Source organism: Onychostruthus taczanowskii, unplaced genomic scaffold (assembly GCF_017590055.1).
Source record: "Onychostruthus taczanowskii isolate IOZ18803 unplaced genomic scaffold, ASM1759005v1 scaffold29, whole genome shotgun sequence".
In the NCBI taxonomy this organism is placed as follows: Eukaryota; Metazoa; Chordata; class Aves; order Passeriformes; family Passeridae; genus Onychostruthus; species Onychostruthus taczanowskii.
Window position 1 is genome coordinate 5,031,970 of NW_024500239.1, and position 26,590 is coordinate 5,058,559.

Genomic DNA, 26,590 nt, shown 5'->3' on the forward strand with positions numbered 1-26,590 from the left:
GAAGGCTGACCTAGAACAGAGGCTAGACAGAGTTAAAGAATAAAGTAGGTATTTATTAAAAGTCTCAGTGGATACACCTTGGACAGTACAAGAGCCCAGCCAGGGCTACACCCAAGATGAACCCAAAATGGCCACGAAATGAAGGATGGGTCACAAGGTCTCTCACTTTTTAAAGTTCTGGTCCATTATCTTATTGGAGTTAATTGTCAAGTTATAGCTTTAGGTTATGAAGTCCCATCCTTCTTGTTTTTCTCTCTTCAGTCCACCGTTGCTTAAGATCTTGGGCCTGAGATGTGGATTATTTGTCCTTGGTTCCCAGCTAGAGAAGGAATTGTTTTGTCTACCTACTGGGTGAAAAGAACTTACTATCCCTTAATATGAAGCTCAGAACTACACACTAAAGCAGTACAGAATCAGGAAAATATAAAAGCTAAAACCTGAGGCATCAAAACTATGATGTAGATGATTTCATAAAGAGACATCCCCACAAGGACAACACACTGTCTGGTCTACCTGTAGGGATTAGGTTTCTCAACCTGCCAACCTGCGCAGCCTATGGAACTGGCTGGTACTGAGGGAGATGCTGAGGTTACAGCTTATGGCCCAGTGCAGGCAGGTCACAGGGTGAGAATGGCCAGTTCCACATCATGTGGAAAAAGGAGAGGTGCATTGGAAGTGCCTCCAGGAATGATTCTTGAGGTGAGGGAAAGTTGGCCTTATTATTTTACAAAAGCAAAATGTGATTAATCTTAGCCCCTGTGTGTGGGAGAAGACCACTGATACTACATCCCCTTAAGCTAATAAAGGTATGATGAAAACTGGTGGTTGGAAGCTGGAATAAGACAAATTGATACGGAATATGAAATGCACCTTTTAGCAAACTAATTAATGATTGAAATGATTTATCAAGAGAAGTGATGGACTCTTCATTACTGATGCCTTAAAGTCAACACTGCTGGACGTCATTCTGAGTGAAAGGCTGTAACACAACAAATGTTATGAAATTACTGGTTGAGGGCTTTTAGCCCAAGGTCAGATCTTACAATCTTAGAATGTATTAATCCATGAAAATTCTTTCCAATTTATTGCAGACATGCTGCCATTGCTGTGTAATATAAATTAGATGTATTAGGTTGATCTTCAAAGGTTTGCTCAGAGTGACCTCAGGAAATTTATGAATATGTATAAAAAGTGGGGTGCCTAAGGCAGGGTTAAGAAAAGTTTTGTATTTTGCCTGTATGGGATCCACCTGAGATGAAACAGATCAGTGACCTGCTGCTCTGGGACTCTGCAGACCACCGATGTGGGTGGGCAGCGTGAATGTGTTCCCTGGGGTGGGGGAATAGCCTGGGAGCAACGCAAAAAGCCGTGGCTGCCTATGGGATATGCCCCACAGCCACTGAGATGTGGAGGCAATTACTTGGGAGAACAGGCGTGGAAAGGGCTCGCTTCTCACAGGCTGTTCACAAGGTTGCGACAGCCCTCGGGGAAGCTCAGAGTCCTGCCGCAGCCTGGTAATCCGAGCTGTGTCAGGCTCCCCAGAAAACCGCCAATTCTGCGGGAAAAGAAACCGGTTAAAAAAAAACCAAAAACCCCTAACCAAACAAAAAACCAACCAACCAAAAAAAAAAAAAAATAAAAACCCACAAAAACAAAAAACCAAAACCCAGAAAAAAAAACCCCAAAAAACAAAACAAAAAAACCCCAAACCCCACGACTTCTGCTGTAGCGAAAGGCGCCGCTCCTGCGTGCCGCAGAGCTGCCGTGGCCCGGGCTGGCTGCGCGTGTGCGTGTGCGGGGTGCCGAGCCCGAGTGGGAGCGTGTTTGCGTGCCGCGTGTGCGCGGGGGAGGGCGGGGAGAGTGCGCGGCTCCCGCCCGCGCCGGGCAGCGCTGCCAGCGGCTCCGCGCGGGTGCCGGGCGGGTCGCGCGTGGGGACAGCGCTCGGGCCGCGGCTCCGCCGGCCTGCCCTGCCCTGCCCTGCCCGCCGATGGGCAGCGGCCGCGGCTCGCACCTCCCCGCGCCCACCCGCGCTCGCCTTGGCAGCTCCACCTGGAGAAGGTGCCCGACCCACAGGCGGCGAACGCCGATGCCGTGAAGAGGGAGCTCGGTCCGGCCCCCGCCGCCGCCGCCGCACACTTTGCTCTGCCCCCGGCCGCGCATCCTGCCCGGCGGCTTTGCCCGAGCCGGAGGAAGGGCGCAGGCGGCACCTCGCGCCCGCGGCGGGGGCTGCCCCGGCTCCCGCGGAATGCGGCACTAGCACCCCCGCCCCGGCTCGGCTCCGCTCCCCTCCTCCGCCTCCCCGGCTTTTTCCTCTTCGGCGTTTTCTGCCGGAGCATCCCTTTTTTTTCCCTTTTCACCCTTTTGGAGGAGGAGGAGGAGGGGGAAGGAAGGAAGTGTTCAATGAGGGCTGCTTGGCTCCCCCCCCCGCGCCTGAGAGGTGCTGTCCCTCCCTGAGCGGAGAGGGGGGAGAGCTGCCGGGGAGGCAGAGGCAGGTCCCGCTCCCTTGCTGTGCCGCCGGGGAGAGCGGAGGAGGGTGGCGGGGAGCGTGTCTGTGTGTGCGTGGTGGTGGTGGTTATTTATTTATTTATTGCTCCTGGTGGTTGCAGCTGGCAGACCTGGGAAGGAGTAGGCGCCATTGCCAGAAGGATTATTGCCAGGGGACGGGAGGGGGGGAAGAGAGAGGACACCCCGAGGCTCCCGAGGAAGCGGAGAGAGGCAGATCTTTTCCTCCCGCCTTGGCTTCTGCCGCCGGGGGATGCGCCCAGATTGAGAGGGGCTCGGCTCTCTTCCGCCGCTCAGCCCGTTCCCCCACCCTCAGTCCTCCTCCTCCTCCTCCTCCTCCCCATCCAGCAGCATGCATCCCTCTTCGCGGAGACCGGCCGCTGCCACCTCCAACCCTGCCATGCTACTGCTGCTCCTGTGCCTGGGCTGGGCGCCGCCGGGCTGGGGCTGGTCGCGGGGCAGCTCCCGGGGGGCGGCCGGGCTGCCCCCCAACGCCACCACGCCGATCTCCATCATGGGCTTGATGCCGGTCAACCAGTCCGAGGAGGAGAGCAGGATCACCCAGGGAGTGCTACCCGCCGTGTATCTGGCCATGGATCAGATCCGCAACGAGTCCCTGCTCAACCCCTATTTCCTGGACCTGCGGGTCTACGACACGGAGGTAGGGACCGCCGCGGGCCCCGCGCCGCCGGGCGCAGGGGGAGGCGCCGCCGCCCAGTCCCGGGGCGCTGCGGGTGCAGGGGCGCAAGGGCAGCGCGGACGCCCGGGCCGGGGCTGCGGCTGCCGGCGGGGGCCGTGCGCGCCGCCTCCGAGCCGCCTTGCTCGCCCGGCCCCGCAGGCTGCCGGCAGATGTGCGGGGACCGGCGGCGGAGGGGGAGGACGTGGGGCCGGCGGGCCGTATCCCGCCCGCCCGGTATTATCAGGAGCGGCTGCCCCGGCAGCTAGGGCTCGCCCCGCCGCCCCAGGAGCGCCCCTGTCCGGGAGTCGCCTGCAGCGCGGGGGTGGGCCCGGACGGGTGCCCGGGCGGTGGGGGCTCTCTTGGCGGTGGCTGGGATCCGCTGCCCTTGGCACGCACGTACACCGGTGGGAGGAAAGCTGCCTCGCCCAGCGAAGCCGCGGCCGCATCCCTCTGCCAGCCGCCACCCGCTCAGCAACAGATGCACACCGGGCGCTCCGCTCCCCCGCTCCGCCAACGGGCTCACGCTGCCAGCCCGGCTTATCCCATGCGGCGGCGGGACGCGAAGGGCAGCGATCGCAGCCGTGGCTTGAGGAGGAGGAGGGGAGGCTCTCGCAAGGGTTCACTGAGATTCCCCCCGTCCCTGCCCTCCGGCGGGAGCGGCTGAGAGCTCGCCCGGGGGTGCGTGGCGGGCGGGCGGCGGCGGCGGGGCGCGGAGGCGCTCGCTTCTCGGGAAGAACTAAATTTGCAGTGCCGGTCCCCGCGGAGCTCTGCCAGCGCGGCGGGATGCCTGCCCCCGTTCCGGAGCGCTGCCAGCGAGCGGCCGGTTCAGGGCTGGGAGAGCAGGAAGCCCTGCTGAGCGAGGAAACACACTCCCTTTACCTGGGAGAGCGGGGCAGGGAGCGAGGCGAGGGCTTTGTCGAGCTGGTTGCCACTACCACCCACCCAGAGCTGCCTTTGGTTTTTGTCACAACTTCAGTACCTGTGTGTTTGCGGAGGATACGCGCGGGTCCGGTACCGGGGCTCCCCTGAAGATGGCAGTCGCTTCTTGTGTAATGCTGGCGCCGGGGTCCGCTTCCAAGACAACCCCCGGTAAAGCAAGTGACTGCTGAAAATCTTGCCGGCTGTAATTTAAGGAAGCCCCTGTCTGCTCCCTTCAGGTTCTCAGGGTCCTGGGGGAACAAGCTGAGAGCAGCAACGACAGGCTGTACTGCTTCGTGACAGTGTTTCCGTCCCTGAAATGACTACCAAAGGCCTCTCCTTCCAGGGTGGCTGCTTTTTATTGACATAAATTTGTCATAGTGGTTTTTTTGGGGTTTTTTTTTGAGATATCTCTGAGCAGAAATTCATGGAGGGCAATACTGCTGAAGATGTCACTTAGGAAGGAGCAGGCTGCCATCCTGTTGTGTTGTGTGAACAAGACTAGATGCTGACAGGGAATACAGTCAAGATCAACCTAGAGTAGCTTGTTTCCTTAAAAAAACGAATCTCAGGGAACTCTGCAATTGTAATGAAAAGAATTATGGGGGATTTTCTGAATGGCATTACCTGTCTCATAAAGTGAGATGCACGCCAGGAAAAAAATCACAGGTCTCTTAATCCTGTTTTCATTACATTATTCTATATTAGTTTTTCCCTTGGATACAATTATTACAAAATATGCATAGGAATTAGAGAAGCCTAGGCAGGATGTCCCTTCTTGATACAGTAATATCTTAATCAATAAGGTGTTGCACTTTATTGCAGTCAAAATATTGTGTCGTTCTTCATGACGATTTTGAGTTCTGATCTAGGTAGTTAGCATAAAAATATTCAGGAAAAAATTACCCTGGAATGAGTATCAGTTTCTTAAAAATTGCGTTTTTACTGTTTAGTACTCCAGGGACATAAGAAATCAGGGTCATGTTGCCACCTTGCTGTGTTGCTTTGAATGCTTTTAGGCAATTAATAGTTGCATGGTTATGGAATGCTAAGTCAGGTATATGTTTGGAGTACAGTTGGGTCATTAGTGCGTGCTTAATAGTGACAAGTAAATAAGTTTGTGTCCACAAAGAGTGCTAGATTGACTGCACCCAAACGGAATGGACGAATGCCTGGAATAGCCATTAAATACCTAATGGCAGCACAAACTTTTTCCCTCGGTTCAGACATTACCTTTTTCCTTCAGTGCACTTACAAGTAAGCAGGAAGGTAGCTGGCTCATCATGCCCACTTGATTCTCAGCCTATTTTCTGAGGCTGCCAATAAATAGATATGCCTGAAGGGCCTGGATCCTTATCATTGCATAATCAGAGACCAGGGAGTAGATCTCCCTCTCAGGGCTTCACAGGTTGTGCTTGAGACATTGTTGGCTCGTGAAAAAGAGAATGTAGAGCCTTGAACACATGGGATTTTTTAATAGCTTAAGAAATAATTGCAGTGTATTTATAATGCTTAGGAAATGTATGGCAGTGATTTACTAACTCATGTATTCTCCCTTGTGTCTCTCCAGAATCCCTCATTGTTGCAGTCTGATCCTTGTATTGCAATTTTCCATAATGCTTTAACTAAGTGCTTGTGAAAAACAATAATGAAAATAAACAGACTAGATTGGTTTTTAAATTTTTTTTATTATGCATTCAGGTTCATTCTGTCAGTATTGAACTGAGTATCTGGCTTGATAGTTCTGGTTTGTATAAGGAAGCATCATAATGCTTTTACATTCTGACCAACTATCTGAAGAACTGCAGTGTGCCTTCTAAGGTCAAGTGTTGTTTGTCAGCACCTGAACTCGTTAACCTTTGAGGACATGAGCAGCAGCTCTAGTGTTTTTCAAAGCATTTAAATTGAATTAAGCACTTAAGTACAATGTTTAGTTTATGACTCAGTCGAGATTGTGTGAATTACATCTTTGTTATGAAATATGACCACAGGTTACATCACATACAAAAATGCAGAGGCTTCTGTTCTGGGTATTTTTGATCTTTAAATGTGCTTGGAGTATGATCCTGATCCAGTCTATTTTGCTACTTCATGGGCATGTCTTTATCTATTTGGGCATTCCTATGCAGACTCAGCCAGTGAAACGAAGCTCAGATGTAAGCATTTGCAGAGCTCTGGTCTAAGTGACTTTACTTTGTGCTGTTCATTTCGATGAGAGTGGGAGTCTCTCTCTAGATGAGACTCTTGGGCAAAATTTCATAATTGTGTTATTTTAGAAACTCAAAAATTTATAAAGTGATCTCTAAAGAGTCTCATCCAAACCCCATTGAACTTAATGGCAGTAAATGCACCAATTCTAGCAGCCCTTGGACCAAGTCCTAGAAGTTAAGGGTGCTTGATAGCTTATGGCTTCAGATCAACAACCTTGATACAATATTTCTTTTTTTTTTTCACATCCCTGTGATTGTAGCTTTAGTTGGTTGAAAAAGAAAAGTAATATTTTGAAAAATAATGAAAGGAAAACCTCTACAAACACTAGATACAGCTCAAGATGCACATAAATCAGGAAAGATTATTTCAGCTTAAGCACCCTGACACACATCTGTTGGAGGAAAAAAGCAGAATAACCATAAAATAAAGGAATTAATCATTCTAGTGGACCCCATTGTAAATGCCAAAAGTATTTGATTTGCATCAGGCAAAAACTGACCATATCGTAGCTGGAGGAAGAGGCATTGTGGAAGAAGGCAAAGGAAGTTAATAGAAGTTGGATATCTGTCCTTCTGCATCTGGACATCCTCCCTCAGATATGCACTGGATTTTCTGATTTCTTGTAGGAGCAGTGCTGCAGGTAGTGCTCAGACAGTATGAGTTTGTTTTGAATCTTAACATGTATAGTCAAGGAAGCACTTGTTTTTGAAAATCAAAGTGAGTCTTGACAAGCTAAAAAAAATCTTCCTGAAGTGAGTATATTATCATAAAGAGGAAAGAATATTTGTACTGGGGGATGAAATTATTTAATTTTCTCTAACTACAACAAACACCTTGTGGTAAGCATGATATAATCTCATTTTTTTGTGAAATAATACATTCCAATACCTTTAAATAGCGAGTTGGCATAGAGGGATGAGCTCTGGAAAATGCACAGGACTCCACAAAATCTGAAGGAAAACATGAGTTTATTGATATTTGATACATATTAGCCTTTTTATCTTCTGTAACTAAGTAGAAATTGCCTTTCCTAATTTATCTGACAAGAAATTACAGTCTAGGTGTAGTATGTGTAGACTTTATTTCCTTTTTCTTTTTTACTAAAAAAGTGCATGTTTTCAGTAAAACTCTCAAAGCTTAAGGAAGGCCGTGCACTGAGTCATTCTTAGCAGCTGTTCGAAGTTTTAACAGACCCTGATCTCCCAAATAAAGATGCCCCTTCCAGAAAGTCCTGTCATGAGTCAACAAAACCCACTCATGTCTTGTTCCTGCAGGTGGAAGTAAGAGAACAGTTCACTTTTGCTGCGTGTGGGGAACACATTCCAGAAACAGGAGAGCAGGTTTGTGTCAGTGGTACAGAATAAGGTGTCTGTCCGCTGGAGCTCCACAAGGTGGTTCTCAGAGAGGGACAAACAGCTCCTGGTTGCTGTCTGAAAAACTCCATTACCATAACAGGGCTGAGCAGGGACACCTCTACCTCCTAAAGAAGTGCATGTGATGTGTTAGGCCCCCTGTCTTAGGAGGCATCGAAGTCCCTCCCTGGATTTGCAAGAGCAAGCATGATGTACCCAAGTCGAGTGGGGTCTCTGGGGTGAGCCCTGTCATGCTTGTGAGTGCTCTGAGCACTAAATTGTCTGGAGCCTTATTTTGATTTCTGGAGTGCTCACAGTGGGACAGGTAAGGCTGTGTTGTGGTCATCTGAGGGTAGCAGCTGAATACACAGGAGAAGTCGGGGTCTGAAAGAGGGTGCAGTTAACAGCAGACAGAGCTGGCAGACATTTGTTCTTGTGTCGTCAGGTGAGCGTGTGTCTGGCATATATTGAGGTAGTTGGGTAATTTCTTACCTTTAAATATTACTGAGTACTTGTGCTGTCTGATATTTGCAGAGAGCAAGGCATTAAAATGCGCTACGCTGCGTGTATGGTGACAGTCGCTGTCTGCTCTGCTGGTGACACTCTGCTTGGAAGGGACATCTTTAAATAGTCAGTGTCCCCTTTGACTTCCGAGTAACATGACTCCGTTTACGACATAACCTCCTTTTGCTTTAGAGTTTTGTAAACTTGGGGGGAAGAATCTAAAAGTTAAGTGTTTATGTTAATTCTATGCTGGCTTCTCCGCTGATGTTAAGATGTGGGTGGGGAGAGGAGAGAAATCATGTATTCACTGCACCCACTCCTCTGGGTGCGGATCCCAGACCTGCAGAATGTATATCCTCTAAATATCTCTGCAAAGAGATTAAAGCCAGTTTCTGGCATATGTCTCGCAATTTCTTGTATAACTTATCCTATGCATACTGCAAAACACACTCCTTTGGAATATTTAGATTCAAATGCCAAGCATGCTCCATCAGCATGGAAAAACTATTTTTTGGAATAAATCTAGGAAATAGTATCTATTTGCATTTGAAGAAGAAGTAGAAAGACCCTGTCCTCTTGCATGGTTATCAGCCAGAGTTAATTACTCAAGTTTGTGGAAAAGATGGGGTGTAATATCCTTGTGATAACTGTGAAGAAAATATTTGCAAGAGGAAAACAGAGAGGAAGGAGCTAGATGAGAGAGATTTAATGATAGCATTCACAAAGAAAATTGTGGATATGCTATTTATATTGTTTTAGTTAAGTACATATAACTATTTAGAATGACATCATAAACAGCATTGCATGTGAAGGCTGCAAAAAACCACCTTGCATTAATAATCTGAATATAATTATACGTGTGCATATCAAGCTTTGTCCTCTGCTTTCAATTTCATTGCTTTATGGCAATTATTTTCATGGCATAAGGCAGAAGAATAATGCCTTTGAGCAAACTGTAAAATCTGGGAACCAAACAGAACTCAAGTGGATACCATTGCTATGATAGGAAAGGAGATACTTTTCCTTAGAAGGGTTGAACCACTGCATGCAGAGGTGTGGTTCAAGGAATCAAGTGGTGAAAGTTAACAGAGGAAAACCCCCCATGATTCCTTTTGACTTGGACAATTTTTGGGCAGCTGGGTTTAGCAGAGATGTGTACTGAGATCAAGCAGTGAGCACAGCTATGACTCAGTCTTGTGGAGATGTCTGTTAATAACACAGCAGCCCCATATATCCCAGGAAGCCTGTTTCAGATTGTGGGATTCCAAACTGAGATGGCGCAGTGCACATACATCACATTTTTTCAAATTTATTTTTGTACTAGGAATCTTGGAACTAAATCAGTGACAGAGCCTCAAACTTTTCAGCAGCCAGATGCACTCTGATTTGTGGGTCTAGCTGAGCTAGAAATGAGATTTTCAGTACCTTTGTGGTTCTTGGGCTCCAGAGTTAATGGCCCAGTTGCCTGACTCCTGAAGTGAGCTCATTCAGCTAAACCATTGCTATGACTTAAAGAAGGTGGTGCCCCTGAGAACAGGTGGAATATGTTTTCAGTCACCTGTGTCTCCCCTTGCCATGGCGCTGACAGGGAATGCCTTCTTTGCTAAGCAGGGATTTCTCTACTTGCAAAGGCTTTTGCTGTGGGTAAGATCTGCTGGATTTGGGGACTGCTTGATACTGCCTGCTGAATGGAAATGGGACACACTGACTGGCAAACACTTTTTTTATTTCATTTTTTCCCCTTGTGTTGGAGTAGCCACGTAATCTCATTGCTAAGTCAGTGATTGATGCTCAATTTCTGTGCCATTAATTTTTCATTATCATCTGCCTTTATTTCTGACAATTTTATCCATAGTATTTTTCAAACAAGTTTTCTCAAATGTGAAGAGGAAAGCTAACAAATTAAAGACAAATATCCACCTTCTGCCTGAAAACTATACTCACAAAGAATGAAAAATATGGGGGCTAATGTAGCAGGGATGTCCAAATTGTTGTTACTGAGGCTTCTGAGAGATGAAGGCCCAGATAATGGACTAATTGCTTTAAAGTGAACATCACGACTTTGAATGATAGGATTAGAAAACTTATGTTTCCTACTATGGCCATGGTACTTTCCTTAAATAATTAATGAGTTCTAAGATCAGAGAACCATTAAGATTATCCACATTTTACAATACAGACTACGTATTTCAGCTGGGGATTTCTGCCCACTCTGCTGCAAACTAAAATATGTACTTCAGAAAACCTTTCTATCTTGTTTTAAGGATCCCCCAAAATCATTGTCCCTGGACAACTTTTCTCTGTTATTTGATTGTTATTTCCAGCTTAATCTTTGCTGACCCTGCAGCCACTGAAGCCATGAGAGGAGCAGCTCCATTTTTTTTTTACATACACTACCCTTCCTGCAATACCTTATCAGCTACAGACTCAGGACATCACCAGCAAAAGAGGGGGATCGAGGTTTTCTGATTTTCATGGCTGTGTAGGAGATCCTTCCCTTGTATGAAGGACTCTGGTGGATTGGATCCTGATGAAATCAGAAAACTTCTTCGCTTTGTCAGATTGTCACAGAATTTATGTGAAAACCTTGCATACTTGCTTCTTTGCAAGCTGGGTCTGCCAGGCTCATGTGCTCTGTGGCTGAGTAGATGGCTCTGCAGAACCTTTTTTGAATCCTTGGCTGAATTGATTTTCTTCTTCTTTACCCCCGCCTTTCTTGTAAGATCCTTTTTGCCACAATCCCCATCAGAGGAACTTATCGTGTCTGTCTGATTATTTCCATAATCTCTTTTATTTTATTTATCAAATAATCACCACCACATATCTCTAAAAGAATCTATTTGTTGAATCTTTTATGTCCTTAAAGTTGTTATGTATTCTAATTTACCGTTTACCTAGGGCAGGCCTCAGCTTCTGCTGCAGCTTCCTTGAACTACAGAATTATGTGAAGATTCATACACACAATAGGTGTCTAAGTAACCATTTTACATCCAAAACCTCCAGGGAGAAGTAGTAAGAGGCCCCTTTTGGGATGCTAATTAACTTCCTTTCCACTGTTTACTGCTCCTGTTTTCACAGGGATTTAAGTGCTTTTCTAGCAAAGAATAAATCTCTTTCTTTAATATCTTTAACTCTGTATGGAGGGACAATTTTTACAGACTGATACTTAGTGAGGTATAAAATACAACACGTAAAATTTTTCAAGCATTGTCATTCAGATGTGCACTCGTGTTTATCTTACCAGCACTGTGTAGGTATATTTTGGTACACACATATGGTATAAAAATATTAAGCTCTGTGTTTTTGTGGGGTCTTCCATATAATTTTAAAGTTCTGTAGAAGCACCTGGGGTTTTGCTTTCTATTTTCTGCCATGAATTTGGCAAGCCTGAAGTATTAATAATTTACAGGAGGTTGATCAAGAGAGAAAGCCAACAGCCTCTTTTTTTCCTCATCCACTCTTTCTAAAAATTATAAGCAGGACAAAATTCCATGTTGTTGGTGAGAATGTAATCTGGAGGGATGTTCTAGTGGCAGCAAGACTTTGTGCGATGTAGCAAAATAAATTAATTTCCAATAGCTCCCTGTATATAAAGTGATAGAAAAAGTTTTTCATCTTTAAACTTAGCCAAGCTCCCCTCTGTTCCTCATTTTTTGCTGTGAAGCGTGCTAATAGTATCAGCTCCACATCACTTTTTTCTTTATTTTCTTTCTTTTTTTTTTTTTTTTTTTTTTTTAAAGGTTTTTAGTTAGGTCCCTGAACTAAAGATTTGCTTTCCAAAAAGCACGGAATGATTTGCATTTTCTGTCAACAACAGTGGGAATTGCTGAATGCTCAGCACTTTAGAAAGCCAGCCCACCTATGAAAATGCAGTGCTTCTATGAGGAGGAGACCTAGAATTGCCACTTTTAATTAAGAACAAAGGCACTCATCCTTACTTGCTTTACAGTTTCAAATTGCCTGGTGGAATAAAATGCTAATTTCATTCAGCCTTTGGGATAGAAATCCTTTCAGGATCAATGGCAGTATTAAATATCTTTTAAAATTAGATTATCACATCTCAAGGATCTTGTAGTTGAGAAATACACAAGGTACAGTATTTTTAAAAAACAATCAATAAAAAAAAAGTAATTTTTATAATAAACACATCTTTCAGAATGGTGTGTTTGACCTTGGCAAAAATAACAGCTTGTATGAAGTAAACAAAAGGAGTGACATGGTGGGAGTACCATGTCCCTAGGGCCTTGTTACTCAAGGCAGGTCTGTAGGGCTGGCACGATTATGTCACTGGTGGGCATCCAGAGGTGTTTTCTCAATGTCTGCAGAAACCCTCACTGTAGTTACAGCAGCAAACATATTTTTTTTCTAACAAAGGTTATTTTGGTAAAAAGGGATAGTTTACCGAAGGGCAGAAAATGTGTTTCCTCAACTGCTCAAAAGTTTGGTATTATTAGAAATCACTTTTTCATCCAAAACAGAGCAGGTTACAGATTAAGCCATCTCTGAACATTAAACTAGATAGGAAGAATTGCTGATTTTGTTTTTTTTTCCCCTCAGTGTTTTATGCCTTCTTGTGTCTTTCTTCTCAATCTTTTGCAGTTTGTCATCTTCATTCTCAAAGTGCTGCCACTAGAATTTCATCTATTACTTCAAGGGTAATCTCACCATTGCTGTAAAAACTAGTAATTTTGTCTCTTTTCTCCAAGCCTTCTATTCAGAATGGAGGAAATTAATTTGATCTTTGTGTTGCACTGCTGGGAAAAAGGGAAAGGAGGCAGAGAAATTTTCAGCCTACACACAAGGAGTGAGACACTAGGGTTTGAGGCAAAACAAAATTTTAATTTCAAATGAAAATTTCATTTTCATTTCAAGATGATCTTGAAGAAGGTCTCTTCCAACCTAGTAATTCTGTGAATTCTGTGATATAGATAGCCTGCACATTTGAATGGTGCTATGGGAGGTAAATAATTGTATCTAGGTAGCAGTTACTTGAAAAACTGGGACGTGTTACAGCAAATAGTAGTATCTTGATAGTGAAGCTGCTCTTGGCAGTAGGTAGAGTCTTTTTCTCAATGTCAGAACAGGAGTTGCCTTCCACAAGAAATGTATTGGTTTCCGGTACATTGCAGAGGTTTCTTAGGGTATGAGAGTGCTCTGTACTCTAATTACCCTGAGCGATTAAGCAACAAGAGCAGCGACACGTGGGACAAGCAGGGGTGAATGATAACCTGCTTTGAAAAAAACTAACATGTGAAGCTGGGATTAGAACATCCTATAAATGTTAATGGGTGTTACTCAAGGGGGAGGAAGCTGTGTGTGGGAGGAGTGAGGTGACATATAGCTTAAATATATAGCCAGTCTTTAACACAGTTAATACAGTCTATAATCAAGCTTTTACATGAACTAATAACTGTTTAAGTGATTTACAGTTCAGAAATACTTATCAGGGGATTGAGAACTGAATTTTAAATGCTATAAAATTTGAGCATAATGTGGCAAGGAGGACAACACTGAAAAGATTCCTCCTTTTGCCTTTGGAAAGTATTGGCTATGGACGACACATTTATGCCAGGTGTTTGGGTTTTTTTCTATTTTTAAGTTCTCAGGGATTGTGCTTCTATGAGGGAGCACAATTTCCTCCTACATTTTCCCTCTCTGAATATTACTCAGTTTGTGTGGAACTCACAAAGGAGATGCCAACAGTGAGTCATCTGGTCATCAGCTCTGTCCTAAGGTTTTCAGCTAAATCTTGCAAAAGCTACTTTAATGTACTGAACAACAGCAATTGACCTTTGGTAAAACTCCCCAAAACAGTGTGGAAGACAGTGTTTAAAGCCAAATGGCTTTCTTTTTCTGACACTGAAATCAAGTTTCAAAATCAGTGCTATTTCAAATGCTTCACATTTGAGGAGTGGATGTAAGATGCAGTAAGTTATCATCTTAAAATTTCCCTATTGTTATATTTTAGTAGTAAATTTTGAGGGTCTTGGGTAAACTCACTTGATTCTATCTTCAAATGTGAAACAGAGGCTTAGTTATCTGCTTTTGTAGGTAATAAGCCTCAGGAGATGCTATTCTGAAAATTAAGATTATACCTGTACGATCATTCATGAACATGGCAAATATAGCTATTTTATTCATAAAAATGAAAACACATGGGCTTGTTTTGTGGCAAGTTTTACAGGATTAGTTAGCAATAAAAATACTATATAAGAAACAGTTGTCTGGTTAGATAGTTAAATGTTTCTGTCAGGAAGGAGATTTTCAGGACACAGATGGCAGGAGGCTGCTGTAATTCATAATCTTGTTTGCTCCTTTGACAGGCAGGGGTTAAATGCAGCAATGCTGAGGCACACAGAAGTAGCACCAGAAGACTAAAAGACTGGTCTAGGTTGAAGCTGGCCATGTGTGGGATCTCAGCACACCACTCTGGATGTGCAGAGACACCGGGGGAGCCCCTGGGGGTCTCAAAAACGCTGGAATGTTGCCAAAAGTGTCTGGTGGCTTGACTTTGATCTAGACCGGAAATCTGAGAGTCCAGACTCATCCTTCGAAATCGTGGCCGCCCAGAACCACCTTTCCCTGTCTTGGGGCAGAGACATATAACAGTGGACCCCGACAGCCATGGATCTATAGAATAAGGCAATGCTCCCTTAAATGTGTGTCCATCCATGTGGTGCTGAAAATTATCTCATAGCCTCCGATTCGCCACTGCCCTCTTAAGAATTTAAAGGCACTGGCTAAACAACAGGGGTACAGTGAGGTGTGGTGGCAGATTTGTGCCTTTTTACATGCTAAAGAGGGTATTGGATAGTCAAACCACATTTTTTTGTTACCTACCTATGAGCCAAACCTGACTCAATGGAGGCCCATGTCTTCACTTAGCTGGTGAGAAGATTTTTGGATAGGAAGAAGAGCAGTTCAGAGCACCTTATCTGCTGAGGTTTGGCAGCTTTCTTCTCCTCTTCGTTAATGTAGTCAATGTGGAAATGCTGGTAAGGAAGGCTGGTCCAAGGACTATTCACCAACAAAATCCCATTTAAGACTCTAAGAAAGGTATTAAATGGGATTTAAGCAACATCTTGCCCTATACTGGATGTCTGCTCAGGGAAGAGTTTCATCTTAAGTTAAAAAAATGTTTTAAAAATATGTTTTCAGTGATCACATTATAGAATCATAAGGCTTAGGAATGGAAAATACCTATTAAGTCATTGTGTTAAATTGTTGCTATGCAGACTGTGCTATGAGAGTGTGCTTCCTACTTCGTGTTGTGCCCAGAGAATGTGCTAAATTTCTTGGTCTAGGAAATATCCATAATAAATTTTGATCTTACTGCATTTGATCTGGCCATAGCCTTGTAAGGAAAAAAGCCAGTATCTCCTTCCCCACACAAAGGGCCCCAGACAGCCTTGCAGTTTTCTGACTATGGGCCATGAATGATGATTAAAAAAAAAACAAAGGGTATGCAAGGTTTTTCTCCACCCTAAGCAAGGGGATTTCCATTTCACCTTGTGTTTGTGTATAAGAATGCATTGTGCTCTTTTCTTGTCCATCCAGTTGCACAGGTGTGTTGGCAGAAGGGTCATTGTGGACAGTTATTGATTAATTGAGGGTATCTCCTGCCTGGAGATATTTGCTGGGCCCAAGGTAGACCTTTTTTGCTTATTTATACATTGCTATTTTGCTCACTTTAATTTTATTTATCTGTTTACTTCCATGCCCTCATGTCATGTGACATGTATATTGTAATTATAAATTAGAATGTTTATAACTAGAATTTATGTGAAGATTTTCTGTAAAAACTTCTTAGTTGCATGTCAGTTTCAGAATAATTTGTTGACCTGTAATGCTGTGTTACACAAGCTACCCTTACTTTCTGCAGAAAACTAATGCTTTCTTTTTTTTTTAAATGTCAGCCATTCACAAAATAAATTGCCAAGCTCTGAACATGTAATTTCAAATTTGATTTATACCAAATTAACCTTCTGCTTATGAGCCCTTCCATTTGTTTTCCTTTCAGATTATTGAGTCATGAAAACCTTTGAGGTTTTGGGTTTCCATCCCAGCTTGGCACAGGGAATTCTTTTGAAACCTTGAATTTCCACAAGGTGGTGAAGCAATTTGCTTTTCAGCTGCATATATAATGAGACTTGCTGAAAATCCGAGCTTTTTTCTACTTGGAGAAGCAAGCATCTCCTTTCTCTCTGTGCCCCTAGGCTTGGCCTTTGTGTTTCCTTCCCTTGCTTTTGACAGCATTCCTGTAGGTGTGGGGGGCTTCCTGTGGATGGGAACAGCTGGCTGCTTGCATGGAGGAGAGGGGTCAGCCTGGTGGTGCCTCCATGAGAACAGCGGCATTGCTGCTGCAGAGGGGCAGGGAAGATGCTGCTTGTCCGAGGGGCGAGGTGGGCTGCGAGTCCTGGGGAGCAGAGGTGCAGGTTCTTCTGTGGCGTGGTGGTCCTGTGTATAATCCCTGCTCACCCTGGTGAGTTCTGATTAGCGGCAGGGAAGATTTTCCCCAGCGTTACTATTTTCTCTGCATTTCTGTGTGTATGGCATCCGTTCCATTTCGTAGCCTGGCATATTACTTGGGAAACTGCAAATAGTGTGTTGAAATTACTTAGCTAGCTACAACAATATGTGAAATGCCTGTCAAGTGCTATGTGCCTGTAGATGGGAGGAGCAGGACTGAATGCTGAATTTTCTCACAACTACCATGAGTTTAAGGAAACCATGGGGTTTTCTGACAAAAAGCAGAACCAGGAAGAGGATGTACGGCTTTGAGCTGATGCAGCTTTTGCACTAGAAGTATATAAAATATTATGGCTATGCAAGACTTCATATTCTCTGTTTGACATGTATGAAGCCAATAGAAAATGTGTTTGTGCAAGATAAAACAAACTGAAGCAATCTTCTGACCCAGTGGCATACAGGTTGCTGTATGCAACTCAAATACGAGTTCAGTATGCAACCACTTTGAGCAACCCCTAGAATATCCATTTTCAAAGGAATCATATGAGTTTTTGTATTGATTTGTCACCTATGGTTGAATATTTCTCCTACAGAATGTTTAAAATGACACATGTTTAAAATTAGACTTGGCAGAGTAATTTGCCTAGAGATTATTCTTGTGAAGTATTGATTCACAGCACTGCTGTGAGCTGGATTACTGTCCAAATTGGAAAAGCCAGTCGTAGAGAGGTCTTTATCCTTTAATAACAATTAGCTGCTTTCTTAGAGGGACACAGCTGACTGAAGCAAAGGAAAGCTGCAAAATGTCAGGCAACCAGGACATCTAAGGCCTGTTTCTCTTCAGGGATGTGGACTGCTGGGGAAGAGAAAGAAAAAGAAAAGCACCAAAAAAGATGGTTTTCTGGAGCTGGAAACTAGACACTCTGATGCTGTTTGTGTTACTAATAATTAGGTGCTCTGAGGAGCTGAATCGGACTCGCCTCTCTCTTCTCGGGCTTTTACCCAGCAGCTGCCTGATTGATCAGAAAAACCTAACAGCAGATGTGTTGCCCGCGGTCCATTTAGCCTTGAAGCATTTATACAAGCATAGATGGATGCTGAAGAGCTATGAGCTCCAGGTGTCATTCCATGACACGCAGGTAAATGGATGTAGGTGTAGAGTTGTGCAGTGCTTGAACCTCCTCTGTGAGCACACTTTGGGATGCTTGTGACGGAACCCCTTCCTGGCAAGCCCTGCTCTGCTGAAATAGAGCAAATGTGACTGTCCAGCAATGTTTGGGCTCTTGGGTGGATGCCTGACTGTGATGTGGATCTTGTAGTGCAATTGTGCCCTGTGGTGCTAGGAGCAGGAATAAAGAGTGTGTGAATTAGGGGGGGTGGTGAACACCTACGGCTCCTGAGGAGTATTTGAGGCACCCAGGAACTGATTCCCAAATCCATGGCTTGCCGAGTCACTCTGTTCTTCTGCACTGTCTTCTGCATCTTGCTCTTTCAGCTTTCCACGGTGACAGCTTTATAGATCACTGCCTTTCTCTTCCTGCTTCTGCATGAGCAGGAGAGCAGCCTGGGCTGTGCTGTCAGAGCAGGGTGGTGTTGTAGAGCTTTCCTTGCCAGTTTAACGAAAAATTAAAGGCTGATATGAGAGATGAGGGTTCTGAGAAGCTGGGTATATTGAGATGATATCTGTTTTTGCAATAATTTCAAATTTGAGGGAAGCTTCTTCTAGTTTGAGATATCTCTTCATCTTCTGTACAGAAATTAATACAACCAGTTTCTAAAACCTGTCTTTTAGTCTGGCCAGAAGAAATGTGACAAAATTAAGAGGAAGAGCTCACATATCAGGGTGATCTGGGACCGTAAACTTATTCTTAAGGAGATTGTTACTTGTTGATTTCTCTGGGTCTGGATTGAAGGCACTTGAGATGATCATTCACGTTCAGACTCAGGTGTTTATTATTTCTTATCTGTGAAACAGTCTCACAACCATGAGCTCAGCAGCTTTTCATTAGAAGGCACAAAATGGCTAACAATCTCTTGTTACCAGGTCTTTTAAGACTAAACTCTTCAATTAAGAACTGAGACCTAGATTATTTTCCCTTTTAACCCAATCATTCACGTTCAGACTCAGGTGTTTATTATTTCTTATCTGTGAAACAGTCTCACAACCATGAGCTCAGCAGCTTTTCATTAGAAGGCACAAAATGGCTAACAATCTCTTGTTACCAGGTCTTTTAAGACTAAACTCTTCAATTAAGAACTGAGACCTAGATTATTTTCCCTTTTAACCCAATAACTGATCCCAAAGAGCCCTCAATGCAGATTTTTTGCCCAAGTACAAAATGCCACCCAAACCCATGAAGAAGAAGGAAGAAGAAGCATGAAGAAGAAACCCAGGAGGACGCCCTGTGCCCTCCATCTTGCTTCCATCTACAACATACTAAAAAATCCCAAAACCTGAATTTCTCACCAAGTGATACACCTACACTACTCTCTATAATCTATTTCACACTTTTGTGGATTCTAGTCTATCTTGAAAATTTCTCCATGAATGAGGGTCAAAGTCAGTGCTCCCCTGGGGGTCAGGACACCCCAGAGCAATATTCCCAGTGCCCTGGGTTTCCACAGTTACTGATACGAATTTCTGTTTCCTGCATCAGAGGCATGTGGTGGGGCAGATGCCCCTCACACACACTTACAGGCTGCATAATATTTTGAAGTTGCAAAGTAGTGTGTCTCAACATGTTTTCTTATCTATAAATTTTGAAACATGGAATGTACCATTATGATGAAGTTATTAAAATTTGACATTATGACACCAATAACAGTTGTGCTGCATTCCATAATGGGAAGAAGGTATTATATGTCTTCTTTTGAAACTCTAGAAAATTAGCCAAGGGAGAAATTAGAATGTAATTTTAATAGTGCATTTGATTCATAAGCACTTATGCATAATTTTTGAAGTGCTTAACATATAGAAAACATGATCCCATATGCTATAAGATTACTTGAAGATTGCCTCCCTGTTTAATAATGGAACACAAATGCATCAACTGCATGTTCTCATTTAAAAATCGCCTGTCTTGTAAATTACTTTTGATACAATTCCCTGTTTTATTTATTTGTCTGTATGTTCCTATTGGAAATACAATTATAGATATGCAGTCTTGAAAAAAGTGTATTTCTTAATTTTTCATGTAAAAAGAGTAACATTTCAGTTACATTTCAGCTTAAATAAGTAGAAAGTGTGGATATGAGTTTAAGTGGACAGCAATTAAAACCTACTTTTATTTGCTCAGATTCAGTGTTTCGGTTGGGCTGTGGGAGTTTTGTGGAGGTGGATGTTTATTTGCTAATTGTGTTTACATAGTTTCCTGTTCTAGGAGCAGCTCTAAAACACTATTCCCCACATAAATATTCAGTGGATTTGAATTGCAGAAGCTCAGCTCTGTTGCACTGACCTCTCAATTTGAATTAAAATACTGAAGTAATCTATAATTATATTTTTGAAATAATCCTTGGAAAAGACATAGATCACTGCCTTTCTCTTTCTGCTTCTGCATAAGCAGGAAGACATGTCATGATGACTTGTAAGAGATTAATAGAATGTGGATCCTTAAAATTTCTGATTTTTCTTCCTGGTTCTGAGAATAGAATACACACTCTTGAGTTTTAAGTACTAATTACAGACACGCTGCAGAGGTCCTTGTATTTAATTGTTTGTAAAGGGCAGTATGAATGCGAGAGAGCTGATTCTGTTTTTTTAATGCTGTGAGCCTAGACTTGCCATATGTGACCTTATACAACCTTTGGATTAGCTTCCTTTCAATTAGAAAATACGGATACTTGACTCTTTCGATGCAAGATCTGCTGTGAGGGAGACAGATAATGTACTTTTAGGCATCGTTCACTAGGAAGAGGGAAGTTACATCTAAAAGTACTTGAGTTGCTTTTGCTGAAATAAAAAAAAAACTGGAAAGAAATCATGATTCCTAATACATGCACAGGGCTTGAAAACAGTGTTGCAGCTTCATTCATGAGCAAGGGGAGCAGAGTTGTGCTCTGCCATGAGCCCCTGAAGTTTTGAACATTCTCTGCTGCCCAGGAGGGAGCACTGCCTTGCCCAAAGGTAGGACGTTTTGTGCAGGGTGTTCAGTTTTTGGCTTTGAAACTGTTTTATTTTAACTAATTAAGCTGTCACTACTCCAGAATGTGAGTGCTAATCAAGAGGCAAGGGGAGCATTCTTGCAAGAGATGTCTGAATTCTTTGTATTAAATGAAGCTGTTTCAATCAGGAGCTTTTGGGAAACTTTCTTCAGCAGAGTATTTTATAACCTGGTGGCTTTGGCACTGAGCTGAGAATGGAATGCTCTTTTTGACTGATGTCTCTCAGGTCTCCAGTGATTAAATGTGAATTTCCTAATTACTGTGTTGTCAATTCCCTTTAAGTGGGTCTCCCATGTAAATTCATGATGTAGCACTTTCACGTAAAAAACCCCAAAAAACAAAAGCTTAAATATTCACTAAGAATGAAAAGCAAGCAAATGAAAATGATCTTGTTCAGTAAATGGCTGCTTATCCATCAAATGGTACATCTATGTCTGCAATGTTTATTTATTTATGCCAGAAGGAGAGTGTTAACAGGACTGATACATCTCTCTATGCCAGCCCCCCCAAGCAGTGGCAGCCTGGGGAGGTGTGTTTCCCACCTCCAGCTGAAGGAGAGCTGAACCTGGGCTGTGTGGAGAGCTCAGATCCTTGAAATGTTGGACAAAGGATGTGGGAAGGCAGAAAAGCTGCCTTCTGCACATTTGTGAATCCAGCCATGGAGCAGCTTTTTAGTGCAGTATGGGAAATAATGCCCTTGAGATTTTCACCCGTGGGGGTGGGCAGCCAGGTATAATTGAGCTGTCTGAGTATCACTTTATTCCTGTCTTTCACCGTATGGCTGACATCTGGAATCTCTCCTTCTATGCTGTCCTCAGGGTGATCAGGCTGGTGGATTCTTACAGGCTTAAGTAAGTCTAAAAATAGTTTTACTGCTGTGTAAAGAACAGTATGTTGGTTCTTCAAAGTTATTTTTCTACTCTTACCTAGTTTTCTGAGTTAGTAGCCAGTTAAAGGGATGTGAAGCCAGGGCTTTATTAGCAATAGTGTTAACAGGAAAGGTTTACGTGCTGTAATTAGGGCATGGTCTGGGCAAACAAATAGACTTTACTGCTGGGATTTTCTGAGGAGTGCTGATTGGCACTCAGATTGCTAGTTGACATTTGGCTGAGTCTATCCTAATGTGCATCATTTCTGACAGGAATGCTACAACATATCCCAGTCTGACTTAAAAGCTGGTTGTCTTTTTGTTAGTAAACGGATTCCTTTGTAATGGAATGACACAATACCATAATAGCTCTGTGTCAGCTCATTTAAAGATTTTTGTTCTTATTAAATAAATGCATACCGCCCCCCCCCTCCTCCTCCCCAAACCCCCTAAAACCCAACAGTGGAACAGTCACTGAAAGGGACACTGATAAGCAAATTATTTCTAAAGTGAAAATTTCAAGGCATGCTGGTTTATTTATCCTACCTAAATAAGAAAAAAAACCTGATTCAGGCTTAAGATGCAATAAACTGAGGCGTTACACTGGTTTTGGGTTGTACATGTATCTTAATCACCTAAAAGCACAGATATTTTGCAGTGACATTAGTCTACATCTCCAGTGTTATTCCGTAAATAAGACAAAACATCTCCAGGTTTTTGTGTGTGCAGCTCATTGCATACGACATGTAACTCCACCTTGCACATTCCTGCATTCTGGGATTCTTCATGGAACAGTTTGCCAAGACAGGCATAGGAAAAAAAACCATGCCATTTTGTAGACTTGAGAGTTTGAAAACTTCTGAAAATTGGTGACCTAGGAAGTTGTTAAAAGACCCTGCGCTTGGTAAATCAGTTCTTGACATCTAACTTTCACATGAACAAGATATTCTATTTTGCCTCTCAGAGAATGCAGTTTCTCAGTACAGTATTTTAGGCATGGAAATTATGAACAATGAAATACTTGTCAAAATGATAATTTTAGCTTTCCTAAATTGTCATATCGCTATCCTTATTATTGGAAAAGTCTAACTGAAAACAGGAAGAAAAGTGTTATGTTGTCTATATTTTTCAACCCAAAAAACTCCTAATTATGATTCCTGGCAATATCTCTTTGTTTTCCAAATATTACACTTAAGAAAAAATTATGATAAACCTGGCTAAATTCCTTATAAACAGTTGTTTTGAACTGTCATGAAAGGTATCCAGTTTCAGTTTTATTCTAATGTTTCACTTTCCAGTGCAGCAGGGGTTCAGAGCTGTACAAAGGGTGCACAGTTGCCTTATGTTAACCCTTTTTAAATGTTATTTGAGCTACTTCTCATATAGTGGAAAGACATGTAGCTTTTCTTAACTTTTGGCCCCCAAAGACTCAGCCTTTATTCACTGGTGTAATTCTGTCTTCTTACTCTATCTTCTTAGTGTCACCTTTCATTTATTTCAGGCCTTTGAAACTGCTGTGTTTAATGCACCTTCCCCATATGAGTGCTGTGCATGCAGACATCTGGTGTGAGAAGAAATTACTTGGGCTTGGCATTTTTGTTTTCCTGTTACTGCTTCTGAGCCATAAGGAATTTGAGCAGAGGAGTTGGTTGGTGAATCCAATGACGGCTGACAGCGCAGGAGAGGGGTTTGGGGCTGTGAAGCTGGGGATGTTTCCAGGCATGTCCAGGGCACAAGGGCTCTGGGCTTCATCTGACCTGGGTTTGGAAATGTGGGCTGGGGATATCTCCCTTCAGCTAGTGTTCCAGGCTTCTTGTGCCATCAAAGAGCAGCACTTTTATGTGGAAAAATTCATCTAACCTCTTTTAGGTGACTATTTTTAAGATAAAAAGAATTGCATACTAGAGAGCCTATTTTTTTTTGTGAACTATGAAGGAAGCCTAGCTGGCTAATGTAGATGCAGATGTCTCCTATGTGGAGGTCTGTATTACATCAGCTAGAGACATCCCTAGGTGTTTGGGGGGATTTTAATGTAAAATCCTATAGTAACTGTGCATTTCCATCACCTCTGGCTCTCCGGGGGTTTCAGCAGACAGTCCAGAGACCTCACTTCCCACCATCCCCACTTCATCTTTATTGGTTACTCTTCTTTGGATTCTCACACCTCGCCAGAAAAGCTGGAAAAACAGGTCAGCAGTGTCCTGTGGTGTGTGGGCAAGCAGGCTGGTGGTGGCACAGTGGCCAGCAGTGCACACCAGGAAGCTCTTCCGTGCCAGCCCTGTGGACACGCAGCCTGTCCCTCACCTGATCTGAGGATGGGCTTCTGCTGCCACGTGCTGTGGGGCTGGGCCTGGGGAGGGACTCACCAGTTAAGGCTTTTCCATGGATGAAATGTTACAATGCTGGGGAAACATGTCCTGCTCTCTGGTCTTGCTTTCAGCTCCTGTATAGGGAGAAAATTGTGAGGAGAACTATTAATGTAGAGCACGGTTTCTTTCAAAATCACAAACACTAGGAAACCACATTACTATCACCACACCTTAATTTCAAAAACCAAGGAAGCATTGTCTAGATATTCTTGACATAATTTTTGAAATTGCGTGCTCTTGTATTTTCTTTTCAAAATTAGTTTCAATTTAGATGGCAATGTTTTTCTCTATATTCCACATTAAATTCAAAATTTAAAAAAATCAAAATTGGAATTATTGTTTTTATATGATTAAACATTGCCATCAATGAAAAATTAATTATTTTCAGAATTCTCTTTCATGGTGAAATCCAGTGTTTGGGATTTTCTGTTCCTAATAGCATGAAAACCCCTTGCAAAACTTGACAAATCACTTGATCCTGTTCTGCACCTCCTGCTCATATCTCCTCATGGATGTTCTCCTTCTGTGAAATTCTACACATACATGTTTTCTGGTCTTTATTGTGAAGGTTTTGTAAAATGCCTCTTTTTCAATTTGACAATAAAAAGGGAGAGCCATCAGAACAATCATATTCTGCAAAAGTTAGTGCATTTAAGTATTCTTTGTTTAGGTCAGCTCCAAGGTTTTGTGCTTGGTGTATAATGTTTGAATGGATTCAAGTCTCTGGTGTTGCTTTTGGAGCAATTTCCTTGATCTTGATTTGTCACTTGTGAAGTCAGTCTCTGAAGAAGTACCACCAGTGACATCTCCACTGTGCTGTCAGACACAACTTGCAATTTCCTTAGCTTTCACTGTAAAGCAGTGATAAAACAGTGCAGGGTCCTTGTGAAGGCAAAGAATTAAAAGACCCAAGAAAAGCTGTTGTTAAGTTCTGGATCATTTGTAGCTTGGCTAAAGTGTTGTAGCCTCCGAAACTGCTCCGAGAATGGTGACCTGCTGGACAACTAGCACAGGAGAAGTAAACTAGCGTTTGTTTCAAAGTAGGAGGTGGTAAGACGTCTTAATTGATTTGAGAGGTTACACTGAAGGATTAGGCATTTTGGCTTTGTACCACAATTAAACTTTCTTCTTTTTTTTTTTTTATTTTTTTTTTTTAACGGCAATCTTTAAAACTAAAAATATCTTTTACTTTCAGGGACCATCTATTCACTTCTCTGATACCAGCTGATGCCATACCATTAGGAACACTTTCTTGTTTGATGGAGATGCACAGTAAATATTTTAAACATAGAGAAGTAATCAGGAATTTTTTTTAAAAGGAATGTAGCACTGTTTTCTGAGGGTGTTCATACCAATTCTATCATTCTCCAGACCTTCTATGTCCATCAGAGTCAAAGAACTCAGTCCTGCTGCCCGTTTCCTCCATTTGTGGCTCTTACCCTCGTTTCCCACTGCTGGGGTCTTTTTGCTCTCAGTTAGCATATGCTGTGTCTTGGCTCACATCACTGCTGCTCCAGAGCTCCTCTCTCCTGCCATGGCCACTGACTCCGGGTGCTCTGTGATTTCTCATCTGCCCACAGTGAGGAGAGAGGCAGGGATCCAAGGGAAAGGAGTCATCAACAGGGGGACGGTGAAATGTTGTGAAGAGGAAGTAGGCGTTTCACAGGGTTTTAAAACAAGAAGGATCAGGAAAAATGTCACCCCGATGTCTTAGGAGCAACTTCCAAGCACAGGAATCCTTTAGGAGTGCATGGCTTAGTACCAGCCAAACCACAAGAAGTTTAGAGACACAAATGTGATCAGAGTGCTGCATTTGAAGAAGTGGGGCTTGAAGCTGTAGTGAGGAATGTTAACTCCAGAGGTATTTAGCAACAGGAAGAAGACAGAAATGAACTTTTATTTGCATTTTTGTTAGGAATTTGCTTTTTGTTGCTGAGTGGATCCAGTATTGCTACAGTACTTTACCAAATGTATTTAATAGATTTCAGGCTGGAATGGAAGATTTTCTGAAAACTATGTTAAATGCATCATTTAAAGAAAAACATGTGAGGTTTTTCTGATTATTTTCTCAGTTTTGTGATTAAGTTATCTCCCAATAAATGTTTGTTTATTTTTATTATGAAGGCAGGGACATGGAATTGCATTTACCATTTTGTTCCAAATGATGTCCTTATTCTGAAAAAGAAAACTATTAGAAACAAGAATCTCTTGATACATAAGAAAACTCACATGGAGATCTGACAGACAGATGGAATTGATTTATAATATTTATGTGATATGTATTAAATTATTTAAACCTTATTGATCAAAGCAATAATATAGGTACTTGTATAACAATGGGAAAAATACTCTTGATCCAATTCTCATTTACAAAAAGGACAGTTTTACTGAAACTGACAAAGTAAATGTGCCTTGAGGAGATCTGATCTTTAAGTCTGCATGGACAAAAACCACAACCACAGCCAAAGTAATTGACTTCAGTGTAAGCTTCTCTCCCCAAAACCTGAAAGCCAGTATTGATAAAGACATATAACTTGTGGGGTGTTTAGAAATG

The 26,590-nt window shown here is 42.9% G+C and overlaps 1 protein-coding gene across 1 annotated transcript in view; it reads left to right on the forward strand.

Moving 5' to 3' along the window:
* The first annotated feature begins 2,854 nt into the window (after positions 1 to 2,854).
* Positions 2,855 to 26,590, forward strand: part of GABBR2 (gamma-aminobutyric acid type B receptor subunit 2) — a 456,087-nt gene continuing 432,351 nt past the window's right edge. Inside the window, exon 1 of the mRNA XM_041408112.1 lies at positions 2,855 to 3,163. Coding sequence (XP_041264046.1) covers positions 2,855 to 3,163 — 309 coding nt within the window. The remainder of the gene's footprint in view (positions 3,164 to 26,590) is intronic.